Below are 27008 nucleotides of genomic sequence, written 5' to 3'. Positions count from 1 at the left end.
CAAAAGTCTTTAAGCTTTGCTCTGTATTGCAGATTTTCATAATAAAATTATGTTTGTTTTGTTTTAGAAAAATTCAACAGGGAGAGAAGGGAGAAGAGGTGTTATAGGAAATATTTTTTCTGAATGACAAAATGCCTCTAGATATTTTTCTCTTACTATGTATCTTAGCCTCTAGGTATCACTTAGGGACATTTCTTTCAATATACCTAAGTATTTTTCAGAAAGTTTTGAGGCAAGTCCCTTTTTGAGAGGTCAAAACCAAGTCCTATGAAGGAAGCTGATTTGTTCCAAGCCACCAATTGTCCTGTAGCATTCCTTAATTCCACACCAGTCTGACTTCTGTTCACAGAAGTGGGCTCTCTGGAGGAAGGGTTCTGGATGTGTCCAGTTTGCTAGGGTCAATTGATCTGCCCCATCTTCAGACCCAAGTTCTTACTGTATAGGATTAAAGAGATGGAAAGTCAACAACTGACTTCTAGGATTCTTCCATGCAAGTGTGCTGTGCCAAAACCACATAAAATAAAATAAATGAGCAAAACACAGATTCAAGGAGTAGGAATCCTGTTAGGGATACCGGAAGTGTGAAAAGAGTAAGTTAACAGTTGCCTATGCTGGAGAGAACAGACCATCTTTGTGTATCATGTGATTGTGTGATTCACAACCTAACCCCAAAGGGCAGAAAGGGATTTTTCTCTTATACATAGCCTTGGAGTGCAAGGATGTGAAAAAATATTACACCCGACTCCGCTACAGTTTAACTATCAAATATTAACCATCCATGAGATTGTTCGCCCTGCCATCCCAGCTGCCAACCCCATTCTGTCTTTAGTATTCTTGGTTCTCTGCAGCCCACAGCCCCTATCTCATGTCATCATTCATTTAAAATATCTTTCCATGGCCCCATGATACCCCTGAGGTCTTTTCCAAGGCCTCTTGTTCCCCTCTTAGAACTTGCTCCAACCATGGCTTCTCTTCTGTCCAAGCAGACCACCCCAACCATGGCTTCTCTTCTGTCCAAGCAGACCACCCCAACCATGGATTCTCTTCTGTCCAAGCAGACCGTTGCAACATGACTTCTCTTCTCTATAAGCAGACCGCCCCAACCATGGCTTCTCTTCTCTATAAGCAGAGGACTCTGAGGAGACTACAGTTGTAGTCTATGCCTGTGTCTGGAAGGCTCCAAGCAGAACTCACCATCTCCCATCTCCCATCCCCTCTGCCTATCTAGAACCACTACTCATTTTCCCTCACTTTCACCACACCACACTAAAGTCTTTCCATTCTCCCCAATTCTGCAGATGCCAGAATAGGATAACTCTTCCTCTTCAATCTCACCCAGGCCTTCATTGTCTTTACCTAAAAGGGTTGCAGTCCTCTGGTTCGAGGAGTGTCTACCTCTCATACTTCTAGCCTACATGGACCCCGTAACTATGGATTTAATGTTTTAACTCCTCTAAAATTCCTGAGTGAAAACCCTAGTCTCAAGTGTGATGGGATTGGCACTGGGTTTCTGAAAGTATTGGATGTAGACGAGGTCATGGAACACAGTGGAATCAACACCCTCGAAAGAATATGAGTGTTTGTTTCCTTTTCTCTGTCTGCTCTACTATGGGGAAATTCATCAAGAACATAGCAATGTACAAACAGGGAAAGTTTCTCTTTTAGGTGTAGTATCTAGTGGTGTTCTGACCTGGGGCTCCCCGGCATTGTCAATAGAAAGCAATTTGTCATTTAAGTAATTCAAGTTATAGTGATTTTGCTCTACCAACTCAAATAGATGGACAGACTTCTTGGTGGAGTTTGATCCCCACTGTTCATCAGAAGCACATCCAGAATCCCCTCCACTGGCTTAGCCTACCCCTACTTAGCGACATCAGCTTCCCTAAACATTTAAATGCCCGTGCCATGACCCTGCTCAAAAATGTTGCCATTTCCATAGAAAAATCACATACATTTTTAAAACTGACGTCCATAATGAGGTTCTATTTTTTTTTCTTTCTGGTTTTAACTTGAAACACTCTTCATAGACAAAATATCCACTCCAGTCACATCAATTCTCTCTGCACTTCCTCCTCTGTGTGCAGTTATCTTAAGTGGAGTTTCTTTGCAATGTCTCACCGTTGATGTAATTCTTACACATTTTTAAAAGTACTGTCTCATTCAGGAGGCTTTCTCCCCAATACTGTCTCATTACAGAGGTTTCCCCCCCAAATACTGTCTCGTTAGAAGGCTTTCCCCCAAATACTGTCTCATTCTGAAGGTTCGCCTCTCATTCTGATATTCACTATGCAGATCTATACATTTCACTTAGCATCACACATGCTACCACTTTCTGATTCCTCTGTAAACTGCACTCCACACTAAGGCAGGATAAAACTTGCCTTTAAAAGCTTTTTTTTTTAAGTTGCATAAGGTTGTTTGAGGTAAAAGATAATGAAGTTCTAAGCCTCTATTTTGATTTCACATTTTTCCAAATTGGTAGGGCTTTGTCTGTGAGATGTGCCAGCCAGGTAAGAGCAGGGTCATTTTCTGAGGAAGAAGAAAGGGTGACTAGGCTCCCGAGTCTGCATCTCTTTCATTTCTCATCCAAACGAAGATCTTCTTTCCATCTCTTCCAATTGTGACCCAAAACAACCTTTCAAATGGAACCTGGGGCATTCCATCTTAATTTGTACCCCTCCCTCAGGTGATCAAGAGATATCTTAAGATTTAGTTCATTGCTCCAAAAGCAAATAGCATTATCATAAACTTTGCATTTTGTTTTATTTTATTTTGTTTTGTTTTGCCAGTAAATTGAGTGGTATAATTAGTCACAATTTTCATGTTTGGTGCTGATGGCAAAGCAGGTATTTGTTTGGTAAGATGACCTACCTACCTTGCTGTTGATGGATGGAGCTAAAGTTTCCATCAATACCGATTCTAACTGTCCTGAACTACATTCCCAGTCCTCCAAGGTGCTGTCCTGTCCCAGTCCCCAGCTGTACCCATGTGGTTCCTACCTAGCTACCTCACTGAAGGGCTACCTTCCTGGATGCTTCTATCCTACACAGACTTTAGGTCTAGAGAAAAAGCAGAAAACAGAAACGTTAAGGACCCTGGTCTGAGTTTGCCTCTGCCATTGTAGTAAAACACTGACCAACACCAAGGTGGAGAGAAAAGAATTTGTTTGGCTTCCAGGCTACAGCCCATTACAGGGAAAAGCCAAGACAGGAACTCAAGGCAGGAACCTGGAGGCAGGAACTGAAACAGAGGCCCTAAAGGAGAGCTGCTTACTGGTTTCCTCCTCATGGTTTTCTCAGCCTGCCTTTTTGCACAACTCAGGACCACCTTCCCAGGGTTGGCACCTGCCACAGTGGGCTGTCTCTTCCCGTGTAAAACATTAATCAAGGAAATGCTCCACAGACTTGCCTAAAGGCCAATGTGATGGGGACATTTTCTCCATTGAGACAACCTTGGCTTGTTTCAAGTGGACAAATTTAACCAGTACAGTCCTTGTGGGAAGAGGAAGTATGAGTGGCAGAGTTTACTCAGCTCTATAATGATACCACCCACTTTCTATGTCATATTCACTCATCACAGAATGCACAGAATGGGACAACTTCTGGCTTAGAGGGAATGGATAGGAAGGACTGGGTTAGACATTCTTACGAAAAACTTCCAGGACTGTCACCTCGTGTGATCTCACTAATTTATGATAAAGCCGGGCCTAGATCTTACTGTAAAGTTCTTTACTCTCACAATGGATTTGACTGCCGTTTGCATGGTGCTCAGGCAAGTTCCTGTCATGGCTCAGCCTAAGGAGGCCAGGCACTGAAAATAGATTTTGGCATATAAGAAAGCATGCTTATATGTATGTGTAAACAATATATATATATATATATATATATTCAGATGATCTGAGGGGCCATTCATAAGTTGAAAATATAAACCTAATGTGTTTTAATGTAGCTCACCCACTAGGCATTCCCAGCTTGGCCTAATGTACCCTCAAAACAAGATGCCCATGGCAGCCTCGGCTGAGTTACTCATTTTGTAGTAAGAGTGCCGAGTACCTAACAGACACCCTGACGAGCACACTGTCCACCGGACAAGCTATGAAAACACGAAACAAGCCCCCAAACCACTCCAGAGTCTTGGCTGCTACCCCACATGACAGCAGGAAATGGCAGGCTGTGGCTGGTTACTGCCAACCAGCATGGGCGACAAGCAGTTGTCCTGTGTGCCCCCAGTCCGGAAACAAACGCAAAGGCACAGTTCAAAATGTTCTTTCTCCCGAGTGGGTATTGATTGTTGGATTACTGTACAGTCAGACCAGAGGGCTGGGATTGTCTATACACAAAGGCATTCAGAGAAACCTTACTTCAGACACACGTGTGGGTACATGGACAAAGGTGTTGTGGAAAAGCTGTCAGTCAATCTAGAACCCTATCAATTGTGCATTCTCTCACAAGACCAGTGAGAAACTGACTCAAGTTTCCCAAAGGACAGCTTTGCAGAATTCGTCAAGAGGCTTAAAAAATGCTCACACCATTTACTCTGCTGTTGTTTCTTCTGAGATGTCTTCCTACCAAAGTAACTGTGACTGAGCAGTGGTGATTTGGTCCCGGAGAGTCCAGCACAGTTATGTATGTGGAAGTAAAATACGGGAATGTCGTTAAACATTGAACAACAGAGTGGCTGGCTCGGGTGACTTACAGTAACCCAGAGAGCAGAATCTCTGAAACTTTTAGTTTCATTTTTGTAAGTCTTTAAAGTTGCGGGTGGTGGTGGCACACGCCTTTAATCCCAGCACTTGGGGGGGGGGGGCAGAGACAGGTGGATCTCTGTGAGTTCGAGGCCAGCCTGGTCTCCAAAGCGAGTTCCGGGAAAGGCGTAAAGCTACACAGAGAAACCCTGTCTCAAAAAACAAAACAACAACAAAAAAGTCTTTAAAGTCCATTTACAAGCCCAGCCTTCTGCAGTGGACTCTGATTTATTTCTTCAGCCCTTTCTGATGGCTGGGCCTCTTGCCCTCTGTCCCCGTCTGTTTTTATCACAGGTCTTAGCTGATGAGTGGAAGTGTAAAATGTTATTCACACTCCTAGTGTGACTCTCTTTATAAAAAAATATTATTTCATGTGTGCAGTGGTTTTGTCTGTGTGCATGTCTATGCACCACAAGCATGCAATGCTGGAGAAAGCCAGAATTCCCTGGAAGTGGAGTTACAGACAGTGGTTAGGTTCGGTGTGGGGACTGGGAATCGAACCTGGACCCTCTGGAAGAGTAGCCAGTGCTCTTAACTGCTGAGCCATCTCTCCAGCCCTGGATGGGCCCTCTTACCTGAGTAAGAGAAAAGACAAAGGCCATGCAATAGGAAGCAGGGTGGCAGTTGCTTGAATTTGAATGTTTTCCTGAGTCAAAAATAGATGTTGATTGTCTGCTCTCAGTGGTACCCATGCAACTTTTAACAACTCACCCTCTAAACACCAAGAAAGACATCACGCTGTTAGATAAGCCGGACACTTTTGAGCCAGTCACACAGTTGCACATTCGCAACTATCCAGATATCAGCACTGAATCTTTTTTGTAAAGAAATCAAACATTCCACTAACAAGAAATTTTGCATCTTTCCTGCTCGGTCACATTTCCACTTGCAAGAGCCGGCTCAGCGTGTGAATTCACATAGCCTGTTGGAAATCTATTTAGCCCTATGTTTTGAATGTGCTTAGCCTTTGACCCACGATTCTCTTCCTGGAAAATTCATTCTCAACAACTCCTGTTGGACATGAGAGACAGCATGACAAACGAGGATCCCATCAAGAGTACTGTTTATAAGAACCTCAAGCTTGAAAATGCCCTGGAGGCAAAGCCAGTAAATCATAATATACTCTTAAGGGGACTTCAATGTCACTGAAACTTTTATAAAATACTTAACATTATAGTTAGAGAATATGTGTCTATGCTCCCAAATGATAACAGCAGCATGAGAAATACCCTGGTGCACACAAGTGATACATAGGTAATGACTGACAAGGTATGTATCAAACTGGTTGCAAGGACTGTGCTTTTGAATTTTGTTTGTTTCCAGGTTTTCTGTAATGGATGAGCAAAGGCAATCAGCTCTGCATTCATGTGGGAATGTCAATCCATGCCACATAAACTTGGACCAATGAAAAAGAAAACCAGCAACAATGGTCGCAATGTTTTACAAATGGTAAACAGTCAATCCTTCTGTGACACTACAACCAACACAGCACTTCACTGCTGGAAAGTCTCTAAGAAAGTGATTCTCAACCTTCCTCATGCTTCGATGCCTTAATAGAGTTCCTCGCGTTGTGGTGACCCCATCACCATAAAATTATTTTTGTTGCTACTTCATAACTGTAATTTTCTGTTTTTATGAATCATAATGCAAATATCTGTGCTTTCCGATGGTCTTAGGTGACCCCTGTGAAAGGGTCGGTCAAGCCCCAAAGGGGTCACAACCCATGGGTTGAGAACCACTGCTCTATGGTCTTCTCCAGGAAGCAGACCCTGGCAGGTTTGCAGCTTGTGAAGCGCTGGCATAGGAGTGCTCTAAAGTGGGCTCAGCCATGCAGCAGGTGTGGGCAGCTGCTGTCCCTGTCTGGCTATGCTCAGTGGAGTAGTTTTCTACATTCTTCTAGTGTTTGGGGTTTGTGTGTGTGTGTGTGTGTGTGTGTGTGTGTGTGTGTGAATTTATGCATAAGAAAATATAAAATTCACATTATGCTCCAATGGATTAAAAAATATATTAATCTCACAGGGGAAAAAAGTCAAATGTAATGAATGACACCGTGTTCCTAATAAATAAACAAACTTGAGTATGAGCTAACAAAATAACACTCCTGAAGTTGTCCACATGAACTATACTGCATCAAACAAAACCACCCACCCCAGGGACAGCAATGCTGGAGCAATGATGGAGTTTACTCCCCAGACAAGTCATGCTATGCCAGTGTGTGAGGGTGTATCTTAGGATATTATCTGGATGAATCGCAATCAAGAAAGAGTGCTTAATATTCTTCAGAGCACCTGGCTTCAGTTCCCAGCACCCACTCGGCAGCTCACAACTCCAGTACCAGGAGATCCAATGCCGTCTTCTGGCATCTGTGGGCCCTGCACACATATGGTGCACAGACATACATGCAGGCAAAACATTCACACAAATAAAGTAAATAACAACAGTTTAAAATATGTTGTCTGATGACTGCAATCAAAATCGCTTCAGAAATGTTTTTAAAAATGTTAATTAGATAACTGGGCTAAATGACCCTGATGTCAGTTCTAATCTCAGTAATGGAATTTAGTGATAGTCTGCTTTTTTTCTTAATAAGGCTTTTTTTTTTTTTTTTTTTTTTTTTTGGTAAGGTTTGAATTAATAAGCTCAATTCCCGGAGGGCTGAGCTTTAGTGAAACTCCATCATTTTCCAATAGAAATTGAGTATTATAAAACATACATTCAATCACATATCTCGGGTGGATGTGTTTCTAATTTATATTAAAAGTTTAACGCATTTTACATTTTGCCATAGTTATATCTCGAAAATCTGCAAGAGCATGAAGCATCCCTCCTTTTTACCATCCTTTCTGTTGCACCGTTTAAATTACTTGCTTCTGGTTAGGGAGACACCTATTTTCTTGGACTGCTGTCTTGGCATTTCCCTGCCAATAAAATACAGCCCACAGACTCATCCATTTTCTCAGAGTGTTACCTGAGAACAGCGTGATGCCTTCCCCTCATTTGAAAACTTCTTTGACTTAAACAAACAAATATAAAAGGGCTTCCCTGGGAAAGAGTTTGTCCAACTAACCACTTCCTTTTTTCCCTGATGGATATTAGGGAAGAGAAACTACCCTGGAGAAGCATGGGACATCATCACTCATATATGAGTTCAACAGTTCAGACTCCTGGAGGCCTTAGGGAGGAGAAAATGTGGCTTCCCGTGTGCTGAGAAAATGGCTTTACCTGAACTTCCAGACGGAGCCAGTCTGTCCCCTGGAATTCTGATGGTAGTTCTATATGAAAGTCAGATGTCTACATCACTACCCTGGAGTTGCTTAAATATCCAGCTGTTAATTTATGTTTTTGAATTTCCTACTTTGAAGGGTGATGATTTGTCCAAAGTTTTGAAGCCTGGCTTGTGCATCCCATTAGTAAGGCATAGCCGGGGTGGAGTAGGCTAAGTCAACAAGCTTGCAAAAGCGCTTCCATGGGCTCCTGTTTCTCTGCTGTTTCAAAAATTTTAAATTGCATTGCGTGTGTGTATGTGTGTGTGTGTGTGTGTGTGTGTGTGTGTGTGTGTGTGTGTGTGGTGTATATGCATGCATACTCTCACATGTAGGGATGCACACGTGTGTTATGGTGTACATGCATGTGTGTGCATGTTGGCCTGAGGTTAACATCAGGAGTCTTCCTTGGTTGCTCTCTACCTTATTCATTGAGGCAGAGTTTCCCGGTAGTTCAATGCCAAGTTCACAATACAGCTAGCTGGTCTGCTTAGCCAGATTGCTATGGGGATCCTCTGTCTCCACCTCCCACGGCTGCAGTTGGAGGTGGGCCACCATGCTCCTTTGATATTTATGTAGGCCCTAGGGATCCAAGCTCCACTTGCTGCTGCCACAGCAAGCTCCTCGGGGGCCAAGCTGTGTCTCTAGCCCAAAACGCTGCTTTTTAAACCTTGCTTTCCTTCCTGCTGGCCACTCTGTCCCGCCAGAGCAAATGCTATGCTGGCCCTGAACGTACCTCACCTGGGATGCCCGCTCCCCTCTGCTGTCTGCCTTTTCCTGTTCTGCGGAGTTTCTGCTTGCACAGTGAAACCATTACAGTGCCCTCACTCCTCTGCAGAGGGTCGCACAAAGGCTGATTTTACTTCTGTCAGGGTGTCAGAGGAGTAAAGACTTGGGAGCCCCTTTGGGCTTGAGCCAAGAGGATTCTGCTTCCTCCTCCTCCGGCTTTCTGGATCTTCCAACCTTGCCCCTTAGCCCCTCTCCCTCATTCCCTCTGAAAATCCCCCTTCATGATTCACTTGCTACAGAGCCCTGGTGGATCCGTGAGTAGACCAGAAGGACAGTCATGGTAAATAAATGATTTGCAATAGTCTAAAGTTAAACTTAAATAGACACCACAGGGATAGTTGCTGAACTACCTACAACTCTGCTTGTTCTAATTTAGGCTCATCTAGAAATTTCCAGTTTCCTTCTCGGTCAAAGTCTATGAGTTGGAAAAATAAAATCACTATCAATTAAATGAGCAATCAAACATTGTAACTGTGTATTTTAGGGCCACAAGCAGAAAATCTGTGACTCAGATGACCAGGAATGAGTTGACTTGATTTTCTCATGTTGGAGCATTTTTAATTTTATTTCGTTTTTAGTGTTTTCTCATCTACACCAAATGTCCAGAGAAGAAAGATCCAGAATCACATCTGAAAGTGTGCGAATGTTGACTGTGATTCGATGTTTGCAGTGAAGAATTGAGAACCCACAAGAATACATGTAAGTATCCCAGTGTTGGGTGGGGGCAGGGTAAGGTTAAATTTCTTCATTGGTTCATGGGACTTTCAGGCAGGTGTTCAAAGTTGGTTTTGGTTCTCACACGTGTGGAATTTAGAAGATGCTGATGAGCTGCCACTTTCAGAATCAGCCACCACCCAATACCCAAAATGTTCAAGAAAACAGAACAAGCATATTGAATGTCATGCATGTTCTACAATTAACACTGCAAGCCATTTGCATCCATGCCATAACTGATGGTTCAGCAGCTCAGAGCACTTACTGCAGGTCCACAGAACCCAAGTGAGGTTCCCAGAACTTACGCCAGATGGCTCATTACCGGTAGCTCTAGCTCTAGGAGATCCAACACCTTCTTCTGGCCTCCACAGGCACGTGAGAACATACACACACACACACACACACACACACACACACACACACACACACACGCACACACGCACGCACGCACGCACGCACGCGCTTGAAGCCCCATCTTCCTCTCAAGAAGATTTGTTTCTGTGAATGACTAGGCAGAATGGTCACAAAGCAATTGTGAAGACCCACTGGTCCATTCAAGTCCAGGACAGAGGGGGGCGATATGGAAGGTCAGATGCACACATGATAGAGTCCTGGAATCTTGCCTCCTCTGAGGAATTCTCACTCACTCATCAACCATTTGCTGTCTTCTGGTGTCTGCATACCACAGAACCCAGAGGGTCTCAAAATCACTAAAGACTTCCTCACTGGCAAGGCAAATGTTCTCAGCCTTCTAAAAGAAAAATCTTCCACAACATTGAACTTGGGACCATCCTTCACAGCATACCAACATTTTATGAAATTTTTAAATACAGCCGTTTCGAAAGAAATTTACAATAAACACCCACATACCCATGAACTCAATTCTAAATATACATTCTGATATTTTACTGACACATATTTCACTATTTTTCTATTCAATCTCTAAAGAAACCCATCTATCAATTCAATTTTTTAAATGTCACTCAAAATTGAATCATAGACACCTGTACAGTTCCTCCTAAATGTGTTTGCGTGCTCAACATGAACTGCAGAACCTATTCCTGTCAGATCAAACCATGAGCTCATTCCATCCCCTGCTTAGTTCTGCCCCACACTCAGTGGACTCATGATTGGCATGCCATACCCTGCTAAGGCACCAGTTTCTCAACCTGTGGGTCGCAACCCCACAGGCCGACTGACCCTTTCACAGGGGTCACATATCAGATATTTATGTTACAATTCATAACAGTAGCAACGTGAGGAACTGTATTAAAGGGTCGCAGCATTAGGAAGGTTGAGAACCGGTATCTCAAGGCCATGGTGCCTGAGTGGCTCTGACACACTCATGCACCCTGGCAGGCGACAGCACTTCCTTTTCCAGTGTCTTTAGAGAGGGGTTCTTCCTCCTTCTGCCCTCATTGAAGCCACTGCTGTTACTACTAAATACAATAAACTCACGATAAAATACTCAACTGTTCTGCAGGGTCTGTCCATTCCTTCATCACCGGTAGCATCCCTCGAAGATTTATAATCCCTGCAGACAAAGGATGGAGCAAATCCCTCCCCACCAGCGTTACCCACTGGATTACTTTAGCCTATCCTCACTCAGTCCTTCACCATCTCCCGATCCCTCAATAGCCATCTAAGTGACTATGAATCCACATGCCACCAAGAAGGACTGGGTTTCCAAAGTCAAACCAGAGGCAGTGTGCAATGCCAGACCTCCGCCAGCCAGTCCATTCCTTTTCACAGGATCCTACCTGAGAGCTGTATGGAACCACGATGGCAGTCAGTTTCCTGGGATTATGAACCTTTGAAAGGGCAGCCAGGAAGAACTGAGCTGTGCATCAGTGTGAAACGCATGCAAGCTAGCTTATTAGTCAGTTTTATTGTGATTATATACTGCACTATATTGTACACATACTGTTTTTAATTATAATATTGTTAAAATTCTCTTTCCTCTTTATCCATGCCATTTAAATGGTGTACTGGATAGAATGCTTGACTTGCAGAGATAGTTTCCATGACATTGCTTTAAAAAATGATTTTAATGATGTAGCAATTGTGCCTATTTATAAAATATAATGTGATAATCCAATATATACAATTTGTGCTAACCAAACAGTATAATTAGTATTTCTATCTCCCTAAGGGTTCTCATTTCTTTGTGTTAGGGATGTTTGGATGACATGCCTACTTTCCTGTTAGATAGAGCAGGTCTAAAATAAAGCCCAAACTCTTTAAATGTATCACCTGCTGATCCTAGAAAAATCTTTGCCCAGCCTTCATTTCCAACTTGAGACCTTTTCACGCACACAGACAGAATGGCAAACTCATCCACACTGGGAGATTGTTGCTCAGATCATAGGTCTGGTGGTAATGAGCCAGACTTCCTTCACTGTGTTCCCGCTTACTGGTGCACAAATACACAAAAGGCAGAAGGAAGAAGTGGGTGTGACCAGAGAAGAGCTGGAAACCAAACACGCTCAAGTTCAAAGCCTAGGAAACATCAAAATGGACGATCGAGCTTTAAAAATAAAGAAACAAGTGGCAGCTACTTTGGTGTTTGCGTGTCCCTTCCAAGACAGAATGTTTGTAGCCGGGCCAATAATTGCATTTCTACCAAATGGCCTCATCTGGAGCCATTCTTCACAGCTCCAGTTCCCCTGGGCTACTGCCATGCTGTCGCAAGGCAGGATGCTGGAGCAACTGCCGCCACAGCAGGGGTGCTGTGGCTTCAGATTGGGATGGGGACAGGGCTTAATGGCCTGCCCTGTGCGTCGGTCACATGTCCCCCAAATGTCCCTGGTCGGTGCTCTGCAGCGAGTAGCAAGAGGTAAGGGCAAAAGGAAGAGCCATGGTCATGTAAAGACATCACCTTAACCCCGAAGTCTGCAAGCCACAGCTACGGGCAGTGTCAGGTTGTCAGTGACAGCTAAGGAGCTAATGACAGGGAGAGGCATCCAGGGACCACACTGCACGGTCCATGTGGCCAGAAGTGTGAGTTGTCGGGCTCTTACCCGCAAACAAAACAAAGCAAACTTCTGGGTCTTGACCTGGTTGTAGGGACAGGGGGATCTTTTTTTTTTTTTTTTTATTGTAAAATGGTGTACCAACCCCCAGGCCCTGGACACTCTTGCCTGTCTCCCTTCAGCTACACTTCCCATTATGGTAGCTGGTGTTTTCCAATTTTATTTTAAGTCACCATGGACTGTAACAGTCAGATTTTACACCCAAAGATTTTGCATGAACCGCCTTAGGTAGCAAATGACAAAAATGAAATGTGTCCAAGTGATACAGCTCTCCCTGGCATGTGGGACCCACTCTAACTTGCTCAGTTATATTCCATTATAGCTGTAGACCTCCATGTTTGTTTTTTTTTTTTTAAGTTTGGTTTTATCATACACTCCTGAGAGTCACGTGCCCCATCACCCACCATATTTCCTTTATCTAACTTCGGTCCTCAGTACCGATTAGTCTGTGAGGCAGCATCAACCTCCTCAGATGGGGTGGCTACACACATGCTGATCAGTTTCAGTTTGCCCATGGATTTCCAAGAGGTACATTCTCTCCCAGGGTACTCAGGCATGAGTATTCCTATGTTCTTCTGACCTGTCAAAAGACATGGGAATCATGAGCCTGCCTCTTTTCCTGCCAAGGTCATCAGGAGCACAGAAATAATTCCTTCAACTCTAACTTTCTCACTGCCACCCATTGCCATGGGGCAAACACACCTGAAAATCCCAAGAATTTTCATCGCAAGCCTTAGGTCCCTATGACCTCCCCCCATACAAATATAAACCAGATCCAATTTGTTTTCTTTCCATCATTAAACCCTCCCAGGGCATTCTAAGGGAACCTCTGGCTTCAGGAAAAGCCTTTTAAACAGATACTGTTGCAATCCCAAGACCTCCTACACCAAGAAGAAAGAGCAAGGCCCCATTAGGAAGAAAAACAAACCAACGTTATTTCTTAAAGAGAGAAAAAAGAAGCTAACCCACATTTGATGATGAAAGAAACTGAGAGAATAATGACAGTCCAGCAGGAAAGTTTTCGAAAAGAAAGAAAAAATAAGCATGAGTTTTTGTTTACTTAAAATCATTGTTTGTGACATGAAATCCCAGTATTTTGGGACCATTTCTCTCCCTCTCCCAGAACTTTTCAAAACCCGAAGTCAGGGCAAACATGGCTTCAGTTAAGCAAGTTCTGCTGTGAGCTCTCTCAATCTCTCTCTCTCTCTCTCTCTCTCTCTCTCTCTCTCTCTCTCTCTGTGTGTGTGTGTGTGTGTGTGTGTGTGTGTGTGTGTGTGTGTGAGAGAGAGAGAGAGAGAGAGAGAGAGAGAGAGAGAGAGAGAGAGAGAACTAGGCTTAATCTGGATCTCTTTATTAAATACTTGAACTTACTGAACTTACTGAGAATCTGGAAGAATTTATGACAATAACAAACACAACATTTTTTAGTTTATCATTAAACTCATCCTGGCCACTTTGGTATTTCCTAGTGAGAAAAGAAATCTAACCCAAGTAAGAATGCTGAATATGACAAAGGAATTTTATTTCCATAATTTGATTGATTGCTTCCTATTCTGAACACTCAAGAGGGTAAAAAACAAAATAAAACAAAACAAAACAAAGCCTTCCCTGGTTGGACTCAGGTTTCTCCTGCTGATCTTTTACAAGCAGGCAACACCATAAAACACAAATGAATTACAAGGTTCCAAGGGCCAGGCAGGCTAGAGGGGCCCAAAACCAACATGAGTCAAAATGCTGAGGAAAGCATCTAAAACCAGGTAGATGAAGAATGACCAGATTCAATCCAAGTGAAGGCATTAACTAACCAGTACTGGGACAACAGAAGATTCTGCTTCAACTGGTCCCAGCCCAGGAGAGCTTCTGTCACGTTGCACAGACTTAGAGGGGGCACGGTTGTCAATGGTTAGGGCATATGTGGCTGTGGCCTGGGCACTGTGGACAGGCTCTATGTTCATGATGACCAGAAGGCAATAATGATGGAAGAGTACTGGGTTAACAGTGGGCTGTGTTCTGACTTGGGGTACTAAACGTATCTTAAGAATAAAAAAAATAGTCCAAAGGTGCGCAGAGACTCAGTACCATAGAAGGAGAAGGCCTGGTGGGGCTCCTTACACTGCAAAGGAGACCTCGGGGGCCATCTGGTGACTCCAGACACTGGGCACAGCTACCACCTGACCTGGGTCCTACCATAGGAGTGCAAGAACCCTTCCCATCACATTCCTGCCTTGTTTTAGCTTCTGTGTGTAGCGGCTCAGAAGCTCCACGCTCAGCTCACTCAAGGGGTTGTTTAGTGAATATTGTTATTGTTTTAATGGATGTGGAAAGAGCCAATTGGATGTCTCACTATTATGAATATACTCAACAGGATTAGTTGACCAGTTAACTAATGGTCCCTGATCAGAATCAAATAGTTCTGCCCAGTTTTATAACTAATAGGTCCCTGAATCAAATCGAACCAAAACTACATGGGCTGCTTTCAGTAGCCAGCATCTCTGGGACCCTGATGACTGAATAGTTAGGCAGGAGATACATATGGACATTTCTGTCAGGGAGCATCCTGGGGTGCCTAGGAGGCAGAGCGTGCTGGAGGGCTAGATGTGGGTCAGCCTTGAGTCACATCACTCTATCATGTTGGGTGAGTTACTTTCATTTTCCAAACCTACAGGGTTTTTTTGTATGTAGAATGCAGGAAATATCAAGACATAACTAAAATATTGATCCTACTAAGGTCAATTGGAATACCATCCATCTCATTCAGCACACAGTGAGGGCACAACACAATTGATTTCGCCCACTTTACACATGGAGTAATGGGCTTTGTCAAATACACCTTACAAGGCTCACATATTTTGTTTGCTGTTTTGAAAAAAAAAATAGTTTTAAAGGGCACATTTTCCCCTACACAAGTGGAAAAGAATGCCAAAAGTAAAGAATGGTATTAAATCACAAAAATTAATTTTATTTGCACAAGCATCTATATCCATCCCTGGCACAAGAGGTGACTAAAACAGATCCACTAAAGACAGAACAATCAACCATTGAACTGAAGCGCTGCGGCTTCCTAGGGGCTCTGGGAGCTGGTGTGGCTTTGCTTTCCTTAAAAAAAAAAGGGGGAGAGGGGGGAATGTGGAATTTTTAGTATTTATAAATAGTTTTAGGTTTACTTATTTAATACATATATATGATACACAAAATAAATAAGTTATTTTTACACTTGTTATAAATATCAAAGGGGAAATGTTTGGAGGGAGATTTTCATCACTCTGATAAATGAGAAGCCCAGATTGGCAACTGTGTGGTTAAAAACAGCACAAAACTGATGGCATGCCACCTAGACAGGGACTTCAAGTCTGATGATGCTGGCAGAGAAGAGAGGCTGGAGAAGCCACTCAGCTATAGGACGCCCTATCCTTGGCTCTCCCGCCCTCTGCTACGGGACCTTCTCTCCACCTCGTCCAATCTGGAATGTAGCAATGGCTTCAGGTGTTCTGGGAGCATCTATACCATAGCCGAGACATCGAGCCCAGTCAGTGTGTGATCTAGGTAAGCTGGCCTGGACAGCCCAAGCCATGTTGTCCCCACAGCCCACATCCGTACCCCAGAACTTGCTCCCCCAGCTCTGAGACCTACTCTTCCTCCGTGTGTAGTTAAAAATGGAAAATATAATAGGGGATCTGGGGAGATGGCTCAGCAGGTAAGAGCGCTTGTTGGTTCACATGCAGAGAAATTGTGCTTGGTTCCCAGCACCCACATGGCAATTCACAACCATGTGTCACTCCAGTTCCAGAGGATCCAACACCCTCTTCTAATGTCTACAGGCACCAGGCATGCTCGGGGTGCACAGATGTACGTGCGGGCAAAACACCCATATGCCATACACATAATACACATGCCAAACACCATACACATAAATAAATAAACCTTTTTTAAAAAAACTATTCTTTAAAAAGCCTTGTGTCTCATTTGTCTGACTCCTAGTTTGGCTCTTTCTGTTGCTCAAGGCCTGTCACTTGAGTAAAGGCTCCTCTGTCCCTAGAGGGAGTTTCGGGGTGGGGACTTTTCACCCCTGCTCCTTTTGCACCTGCCATCTAGAAGAGAAAGAAGGGAAGGATAGTGTCTCTGTGGGCGAGCCAGGAGGGAACATTCCTCTGAAAGGAGGGGAGGCTCATCCTGCCTGGAAGCAACAGGTGCTGTGAGGATGGGAAGCAACCAGCCCACTCGGGCCTTCCAAAGGAAAGGAGCATGGGACACACAGAATGTGTATAGAGTACAAGCTGCCTCGGCTGTCCCATGCGTTCTTCTTGATTTCTTTGTTGTCTTCATGTGGGGTTTTAGGATAATTGTAGGTATTTAAATTACACAAAATAGCACAAAGAAATTCTCAGTACATAAACTTTACTACCGCCGGGTGTGGGGGAGGTTATCATTATACAGGTACAGGTCAAGTATAACACAATGATTGAAAACTAAGACACTCATCTCGGTCAACTAGACTGGGTGTGGTAGCACACGCCTATAATCCCAGCATGTGGGAAACTGAGGCAGCCAGCCTGGGCTACATGCAGAGATGGCATCTCCAAACAAGAAACAAAGCATGCAAACCTCAGAAAATAACCCCTCCTTCTTTTCACCCTGGAATTCTTCCAAGAACCCCAGAGAGTGCCTGACATAGCACAGCACTAAATGCAAACCATTTATATGTGCTCACACACAAATGTAATGGCCTTTACCGCTCCACTAAGCACTTATGTGTTATGGCCACAGCTTCTGCAGTTTGGGGCATGCCAACAAAACTTGTCTGGCTTTCTCTTTCCTTCAAAATTCTGCAGACAGAAGATTCCTTTCTGCCATAGGTCTCCGCAAGTCCGCATTCAATAGAAATTCTTTCTTGACTGAGGTTTGGACTTTTCACTTTAAGGGAAACACTTTGTGCCCCTTCTTCATCTTGTCCAAGTGGCCAGCATACCTTCTCCTGTGCTTCTTTCATTATTAAGTAAAACAAGGATTAGTTGCATCATCGGAGCATAGGGATACTTGGTGAGAGGAACTGAGAAGGGAGACGGCTGCTAAGTGGGTAACAGGTAGGTATTATATGCTGTGGGATAATGCTTTTGTACACTGGCTTAATAAAATGTTCATTGGCCAGTAGCCAGGCAGGAAGTATAGGCGGGATAAGTAGACAAGGAGAATCCTGGGAAGAGGAAGGCTGAGTGAGGAGACGCCAGGCCACCGTCCAGGGAGCAGCATGTAATGGCACACAGGTAAAGCCACAGAACACATGGCGACATATAGATGAACAGAAATGGGCTGAGTTTAAGTGTAAGAGATAGTCAGTGGTAGGCCTGAGCTAATGGCTGAGCAGTTTTTTAATTAATATAAGCCTCTGTGTGTTTACTTGGGTCTGAGTGGCTGTGGGCCTGGCGGGACACAGGAAAACTTCCAGCAACAAATGGCCCCAAAATATTCAGCTACAGTTATATACAATGTGAATACACTGGACAGAGGGGTGACTCACACGCTTTGTGGAGAAGCAAGAGATTTCATCCTGCTCTTTGGGGAGAGGCACAAAATTTAAGATGTATGACTTCTTTGTTTCCAGGATTCTGCATTAGCATTTTCAGACTGTGATTGACCACTGGTAAGTGAAGCCTCAAGTACATAGAAGCTACTACCTAATGCTGCTCACTCAACTACCCATATCATTCACACGTGCCTAGTGTATTCCCAAAACACTTATTCTTCTGTTCTAGGCTGAACCAGTGTGCTGTAGAGTGCTGCTCAATTTGGGTTTTCTTGGGGTGTCATGTTTACAGGGGTTCTGGATGCAGGGGAAAATACCCCACAGATGAAAGTTATGTTCCGTGAGTAGTATCAGGTAAATGGACAAGAACTTAGCCAAAGGGCGTGTTGACCTCAGCCGCTGAGATACTTGGTTAAAGTCTCTTCTGCCGGTTTTCCAGTAATAACGTTCCTATGCCTCGCCTCCCTCTTCCACTGTTTGAACCTGACTCCACCTGCCCTTAGGCACAGGAACGCATCTCTGACTCCTGTGCTGTCCCACGAGTTGTCCTGCATTGGATGAGCACAAGGCAGGTACTCCAAGGGTTAAGCTGGCTTCTGTATGACTCTTTTTCTGTTAAGAACCACAGGACCCTCCTCCAGAGCAGGCACCACACAGGGGAAGGAATAAGCCTTCTGGAATAAAGTCATCTGGAAGCATTTTCATCTGAAGCCAGCTTTCAGAAACAGAGGCAAAAACGCACTAACAAAAGTAATCTGGGGCATATGGCATTCCTTCCTCATACACATTTCTAATATAAATCCTCTAATCATTTGTATCTTGCTTTTCAGGTTTATTGTCAAGTCAAGTCTCCTTTATTTCTCTCCAAAGAATAAACTGCCTGCCTAAAATAAGGGAACTGTCCCTACCTATAAGAGGCAAAATGTAGCAGCTGTCCTAGGTGGATGGTACCTGTTATATAAGTGTTACATAGTTCGTTATTCTCTCGCCCCCTCCCCCTCCCTCTCTCCCCTCTCCCCTTCTCTTCCTCCCCCCTCCCCACCTCAATTTTCTCTTCTACAAGACTACAAACACAACCTGATCACAACCTTACCTTAGAGCTCTGGCAGGGAGATTTACCGACTGCTCATTTGATCACTAGGTGGCGCTACACATCACATTCAAACTAGGCTGCTCTCAGGCGAGAAGGAATTTTGTTTATACCCTTTCAAAGAATCTCTCTTGCATTCCTAATGGCAAGTACTTAACTGCATTATTAATAAACACTCCCCCTTTCCTGCCACCCATCTGCCATCATCTGACAACTCCCGAGACCGGCTAAAACTGTGTTCTGCAGTACAGAACTCAAGTGACCCTAGGGCGATCTTGTGTGTTAGGCACCCGAGAAATGCCAACTATTCAAGGGTTGTATCATTGGAAGCAAGAATTAGGAGAGAACTGAGCACCGGCTTAGTTTGTAAAGTTTGGCTTCACATATGTTTTCTTAGTAGTTGTGTGCATGTAGCCCACAGAGATTTTTAAACTGTATCAAATGAACACACAACCTGAGCGTTGAACATCTGATTAAGGAGAAGAGCAGAGGGCAAGCGTTGCTTCCGCCCAGGCTCGCTCCTTTGTGTATGCATGAAAGGCACATATCTGGTAAGAAACTTTACTTCCACGATTTTAACGCACTGCTTAAGGATAACAAAATCCCCAGACATTCATGGTTTAATACTATTGGGAAACACAGACCAAGAAGCTACACTCGATTGTTGAGTTTTGTCTCCGGGTTTTTTGATGTAGTGCCTCATTAGGGAGCCGGGCTAGTTTCAAACATGTGGTCTTCCCCCGTTCAGCCTCCAAAGCGCTGGGGTTACAAGGTGGGGTACTGTGCCTGGCAAATCCAGTTCTCTTTATTGGCCATACCTCTATGAGGTGGGGGTGGAAGGTGTTTCCCCCTCAGGAAAAGAGCTACTCACACAGGGTTCCTGCCTGGACCCAGCAATAGAACTGATGGGGACCACAACTTACAGTTGTTCAAATGTGTCCCATAGAGAGATGACCAGTTCTTATAGTTGTTTATATCAAGGAGGTTTGTTTGCTTTGTGACCAACATTCTTCATGATGGGAACATCTGGTCTATGTAAGGTTAGCCCCTGTTGTCATTAATTGCACAGGCTTACTTTATTCCCATGACCCCTCTAAAATACAGACTTGGCACTTATTCTTCCCTGGCCAATCAACCGGTTTATTTATATGAGACAAATATTTAGGCCAGAGTGTTTTCTTTTAAGGGAAGGTGGGGCAGGAGCTCACAATGCTGTGGGGGATTTCCACCCAGAGACTGTCTTTGCATTCTCATACAAAGTCTGTCAGCACATTGCACCCCTCAGATTATAAAAGGGTGCATACACAAAGAAGTGCAGACTCAAGGTATTTCATCTCCAGGATAATCAGTGCCTCCTCTATACCTGGCGCATCTAAGTCATTCCCTAACCATTTATTGAAGTTCTTCATACAAATTCTATACCTTCCCCATCTTTACATATCAACTTCTACACACATATACATGTATACCACACACATACACACACACACACACACACGCACGCACGCACGCACGCACATGCATGCACATGCACACTGTTGGTTAAATTACCATTGACATCTCCAGGGGTAGAACCCAGAATTCAGACAATGACAGCAGGTGGGTCGTATCCAGTCACTCAGAGCTCCTGGGAACTATATCCATGGAAGAAATAGCTTCGTTTTTCTCCATAGGCATGGTTCCCCTGGGCTCAGAGTCCTCCTCGGCCCTTGTTCTTTGCTTACTCAAGGACATAGTTTCTGGACTTCAGGCCATATGACCTTGCATGGGTGGCCAGGATCTGCACCTCCTTTGGCTTAAATTTCAAACTCTTTGTGCAGAAGGGGATGGTTGTGCAGAGGGTGGGAATGGTTCCTGGAGGTACTCTGCAGCTGCTCCCAGCTGCCACAAAATGCAGAATTCTTCCAGAAGCCAGAAGTTCCTCTGCTCAAGTTGACTCTCTAGTGGCCTTGAAAAATAAGGCCATGATCATGAAAGGTTAAAATTTTCACATTTTGATGAAGTCAGGAGAACACTAATTCCAAAACTCCAAGCTGAGGAATTTTATCTTTACTGTATGCTATAATGTGATATTCTTCTCTGATGAAATGGTCCAGACTTGCTAATGAAGGGAGTTAACATGTGGAACATGCTAGCACCAAAGACAGCATAATGAAAGCTATCTATCATGGGCCAAATAAAGATATAGAGTGTTACAGGGGCCATGTACAAGCATATGTGTTTATGTGGATATGTGGATGGTAGAGGAGAGACAGATGCATGGCAGACCCTCTGTATTCACAGGTTGTACATCCAGAGACTCAGCCAACTGCGTATGAAAACATGCAGAAAAAAATTACATCTGTGTTGAACATGTCCTAACTTTGTTCTGTTATTATTCCCTAGACAATACTGTAGCAGCTCTTTACATAAAATTTACATTGTATCACGCATTATAAATAATGCACACATGATTTAAAGTGCAGAGGAGGATGCTTTAAGTTATGTGCAAATACTGTACCATTTCATAAGAGGGACTTGAGCATCTGAGAAGTTTGATGCTTACAGGGGGATGGGACCAATGCCCCACAGATACTAAAGGAGGAGTGTATACATGCATGAATATGGACATGTGTAGTTTATTTAGATGGTTTACAAATAGATGTCCTTTGTCTCTGTAGGAAAAGTGGATTACCTCTCCAGGGGTAATAAACAAGCAGGAAGAGGGCCCTTCTCATGCAGTTAAAGCTCACCTGCCCTTGAACTACAACAGAGGCCACTGGTCTGGACTTCCAGTAAACCTCTCCACATTTTGAAGAGAGGGTGAAACTATTTCCACTTTCCTTTGTGACCACACCACTCAGGCAATGGAAATGGATACTATTCACTTCCAATGACTGCTGTCACGTGACACAAAAGCTACAGGTATTTGTTGTCTTGATAGCATGTCCTGCTAAACGAAGTCGTGAAGAATGATTTTCAAAGCCCACAGGGTGGAGTTTTATAGCCAGAAACCTCCACCGGAGTGTCCTGAGTGATTAGGAACAAGTCTCCACACACACCAACATTGGCAGGAAACTTGTTGAGACATCAAATACTCTAAATCAGTGAGAAGAACATCCTGTTTAGATGCTGAATAACACATTCATGTTCATTTTACTATAGAGTTTTTCAAAGAAGGATTTATACTCTACTCTGGAAACATAGCTCATATTGTATTTTCTTCTCGGTGGTGGAAATATATAGAAGTGGCCCAGCAACAGGAGTTTCTAACTCTCAAACTCCTTCTCCAAAAGATTTTTTCAACTTCCTAAAAGCAAGCGTTTTCTCCCTTTATGGGGACAGTAGGGGGCAGTGCTACAGCAAACTGTTGTTGGGACAAACAGTTAAAAGAAAGAAGAAAGAGGGGGTGGAGGAAGGAAAAGAGGGTGGGGGTGGAGGGAGGGAAGAAAGAAGCAGAGGCTAGACATTTTTTTTTAATTTCCCTCATGTCCACAAGCATCTAAAAATACTACCCATATTTTTCTCTTCCCTAACTTTCTTCAAATTTTCAATAGAAAGTTTGTTTTTTGTTTCTCTCTCTCTCTCTCTCTCTCTCTCTCTCTCTCTCTCTCTCTCTCTCTCTCTCTCTCTCTCTCTCTCTCTGTGTGTGTGTGTGTGTGTGTGTGTGTGTGTGTGTGGTCTTAAATGTGTGGTAGAAATTCACTATTGCAAATTTGGGGCAATGTAGGAAGGTCTGCTCAGATCCTTGTTCTGAATATTAGGTAAATATAAGTAGCCCAAATACACAGTAGCTTCAAGGCATTCTGTGTGGGGTTTTCTCACAGAGAGAGTTAAGTCTTCAGTCTTTCTCACAAACATCAAACCCCAGTTTCAGAGTCAAGATGAAAAAGAAGTGTGGGGGAAATTTCATTAAATAATCCCATAATCCAGGCTCCACAGGTGGTTTTTTTTTTTTTAAGGAGTTTTTCATATAATTCAGTGAGCTTAAATTTATGCATTCAATAAAAAAAAAAAACACTCACTATGAATGTTAAAACAAAGACATTGTTCCAACACTTGGAAAATTAAATTCACCAAACCATGAAGTCTACTGTGCAGTTATTTTTGTAACCACCATAAATTGCTTTATAGAACTCCTCTGCCGGGGTAAACAACCCAAGGAGATTTCCTTCATAGCATGCAACCAGTTTCCAAAGGGCAGGGCGGCCTCCAAGTTTATGACTTTTTATTTTTATTTTTATCCCTGCCTTTAAAAAAAAAAAAAAAAGTAGTTGTGTTTCTAGTTACCCCGAAACCTTCCTGCTTTTACATGATTTCAGAAAGTTTCACAGAAAATCAGATCCAGGTCTATAGGTATACTGTGCCCTCAAATAGACGTTGTTGGAATAAGAAGAAACAATCCTACCTTGTGGAAATAAGGTTTATAGAGCAAAACGAAAATAAAGGAGGTTAGCACTAAATATTTCACCATATTTAATAGTTCCTCAGAGCCCACGGCTGGCCTAGATGTTTCAGACTGATGGTTTGAAATGTGTCCCTCCCAGCTCTGTACGAGGCCGAATTCAATTCGGTCGGCTATAGATAAGAGTTTTAGGGTGTTTAATCACTTCTTTCTTGTGTCCTTGAGGAATAGCACAGAACCGCCTTTGTGTTGAGAAGAAGGACCTGTTGTCCAGATTCAACAGGTCAGTTTATAAGCGCTTCCCAGAGGGAACACCGTAAATGACGGAAACACGGGGAGGGGGAGGTTTTTAAGTGGCTGATGATTTTAAATGATATATATTCTGTATCGGGGAAGGCTGATTGTTTTTCTTTCCAATGAATGGAAAGTTACTGTTTTTAGAAGTGTTTAATGTTTGAATCAGATTTTTTTTTAAGAGCAAACTATAAATTCAGCTCCTGAAATCAATCTGAACATGTTCTTGACCCTACACATGAATACACTCGTCACATCATGTCCGTCTCTATTTTATGAATGGTTCCTTCGGTGTATCTCAATTGTGTCATAACTTTTCTAATATTGTTTCAGTTATAATGAGAATGAATATTTTATGAACAGGCTGAACTTTATAAAATGGGAAAATTCTAACCATATGATTTTTCCTTGAACTTGGAAGGGGGGTGGGAATCAGTATTTTTTTTTTTTTTACCACAAACCAAATCCAGGCCAGCTAGAATTTATTAGAGTTTGGCTAACTCTTATATTATAGGTAATCTGAATTCGACACTGGCAAATAAGCTTACCTTGTAAGTGAGATTTACTTCCATGCTTTTTTCCACGATTCTTTCCTTTCTTAAAAAAACAAAAACAAAACAACAAAAAAAAAACCTCTTTTCCCTTTTAAAATTAGCTATCTTATTTGTAAAGATAATTGTTCGGAGCTCTTTAGAAAAGTTTCTGTGAGGCCAATGGTATTACCAAGGAAATGTCCTTTAAAATACAGCGACTGGCTGCTGGCACTTGCTGGGACATAGATTATCCAAACTACATGGACTCCCCGGCACTTGACACTTTTACTAAGTCTCTATATGACTTACCACCTTGGACAACTATCTGGCAAAGGGTCAAGGCAAATAAATACCAGAGCAAATACCGTGTTAACCACAGGGAATTACCCCAAAGATAAAGGAATAGAAACAAGTTTCCTTTGGTGAGATAACCTCGTAATGACGAACAGGTTTTTAATTTTAAAGGAAACTCTTTTCCTTTTCCTTTATTTAAATACAAGTGTGACTTCAGGCTGTTTGGGGGGAAAGGGAGTCCTGAGCATTAAAATCAAGACAACCTCCTTTCCTCTTTCAATCTGCCCCTCCCCAAAAGAGGAGAAGGGAGGAATGAAAGCCCTAGCTGGGGACAGCTACTGTTTCTCCTTTGCCACCCCTCCCAAGTCTCGCCCTCTGCGCGGCCTGCCCTCAGAAACACCCGTGGAGGTCCCCGCGCTCACCGGTACCAGGCGAGGCCCTTGTGGTAGCTGCGGTCGAAGAAGTGGGGCTCGGCGCCCACGGCGCGCACGTCGGGGTGCACGCGCAGGAACTCCAGCAGCGCCCTCGTGCCGCCCTTCTTCACGCCGATGATGATGGCCTGCGGCAGCTGCTTGCTGCCCTCGTCCAAGAGAAGGGCCAGGGTCCCCGACTGGGCCTCCACCACGCTGCTTCCCGCCCCGGAGCCTCCTGGAGCCGCGGCCAGCCCGGGGCTCTGCTCGTCCTGGTCGCCGCTGTCGCCTGGCCCGGGCCGCCCGCGCCTCCGCCGCTGCCGCAGCTGCAGGAGGCGCTTCCTTTGCGCCCCCGCGGGCCACGCCGCCAGCTCCCTCGGTCCTGCAGGGACGCCGCGCCCCGGGACCCCCGCGACGGGGCCTGACCCGGGCTGGCAGCGCTCAGCCAAGCAGTAGAAGACGTAGAGGGAAGTGAGTAGCGAGCAGAGCATCAGCAAGAACTTCCTGAAGATGCTGCGCGACAGTGGCTCAGCCGGGCTGGGCTGGGCGCCGGCGGGGCCCGAGGGGGCCATCCTAGCCGGAGGCGACTGGCGAAGAGCGGGCCATGCTAGGCCGGGACTGCGCAGGGAGCCCTGCCATCCCGCGCCCTGCCCTGCGGCCACATCGCCCGAGCGCCTCTGCGTGCGGGAGAGCTGTCCCGCGGGGAGGCTGCCAGAGCTGGAGCAGGGACCAGAAGCCGAGAGCCCTTCTCGGGATCCCGGGCTCCGGACGAAGGGACAGGAAGGGGTTCGGGGCCGTGCTTAAGAAACCATCGTCTCGGGTCTGAAGTGCGCCCCGAGTCGGTCCTGAGCCTAGCTGGGCAGAGCTTGGCGCCCCGGGCCCCCAAGAGTCGCCGGACAAGGCAGTCTCTGCGGCGGTGGTGGCGAAGGCGCTGGGCTCAGCAGGGTTCTGAGCGGCCACTCGGTGCGGATCTGGGCTCAGCGACCGTGCATCCTTGGCTCGGTCCCTGTGGAGGGGACGCGGGGCTCCCGGACCGCAGAGCTGTGTGCGCTCCGGACAAAGCGAGTGACCCTTTTCCCAGCAGCTGGCTGCTCTGCTGTCCTGGCCCTCCAGGAGCGCGCTCCGAGTCCTGGCTCAAATCGTCTCAGCACAGAGCAAGGTCCCCCTTAGTCCCTCTGTCTGAGTGGAACTCGAGCCTTCTGGCCTCTTGGGGCGCTCCGGAAGTCTACCCACTCCTCTGGGGCCCCAGCTGGGAGCCACCTGGAGTGGACCCTCTGCTTGGGACCTGTCATCGGTCGCTGCCACTGTGCTCCTAGACGCTCCCCGCAGCCTCCTTGGCCGCTACCGCCACACGTGGGACGCGAAGGACAGCAAACTTGGTGGTGACGTCAACGGCCCAGGCCAGACCAACCCAGGGATCCGCGCCGGGGTGCCGAGCAGAGGCGCAGGGGCCGGGCTAGAGGGGCCAGAGGGGTGGGACCGAAATAAGAAAAAAAAAAAAAAAAAGCGGTGGCGAGGCACAGCCCAACACACTGGAGAGGGTGGTGGCGACAGAGATGACGCCCCTTCCCCACAGTCCCCCCACCCACCCCCAGGTCTCTGGGCCGCTGTCAGACTGACAGCTAGGGCCTGTGCTTGATTGCCCACCCTGTCAGCCCCTCACCGGATTAGGGGTTCCTAAGCCTTTCCAGCTCAGCTTAGACCTTCTGGGCCTTGACTCTTCCCAGATCCCAGTTTCCTGCTTTCTCTTGCCCCAGCATAGGCAGCGTCCCTACCCTTCTCCAACCCACCCTTCCCATTCCCTCCTTTTCATCCCAGAGACTTCTGAAGTTTTGTTTTCAGGAGTTCCTGGCGGCCAAGGCAGGCCACACCCCGATTTGTCTGGGCAAAGAGAATTTTTGAGCGTAGATTTGACTTCTACTTCTCTATCCACGGAGAGG

General features: G+C 44.9%; 1 protein-coding gene across 1 annotated transcript in view; it reads right to left on the bottom strand.

The window, feature by feature from the left end:
• The window catches only part of Hs3st3a1 (heparan sulfate-glucosamine 3-sulfotransferase 3A1), a 91828-nt gene extending 65329 nt beyond the window's left edge, over window positions 1–26499 (bottom strand). Inside the window, exon 1 of the mRNA XM_006973525.4 lies at window positions 25081–26499. Coding sequence (XP_006973587.1) covers window positions 25081–25640 — 560 coding nt within the window. The 5' untranslated portion in view covers window positions 25641–26499. The remainder of the gene's footprint in view (window positions 1–25080) is intronic.
• Window positions 26500–27008: the final 509 nt, after the last annotated feature.

Source organism: Peromyscus maniculatus, chromosome 8 (genome assembly GCF_049852395.1).
Source record: "Peromyscus maniculatus bairdii isolate BWxNUB_F1_BW_parent chromosome 8, HU_Pman_BW_mat_3.1, whole genome shotgun sequence".
Classification (NCBI taxonomy): Eukaryota; Metazoa; Chordata; class Mammalia; order Rodentia; family Cricetidae; genus Peromyscus; species Peromyscus maniculatus.
Note: the sequence above shows the minus strand (reverse complement) of the source record. Positions and strands in the feature narration are given on the sequence as shown.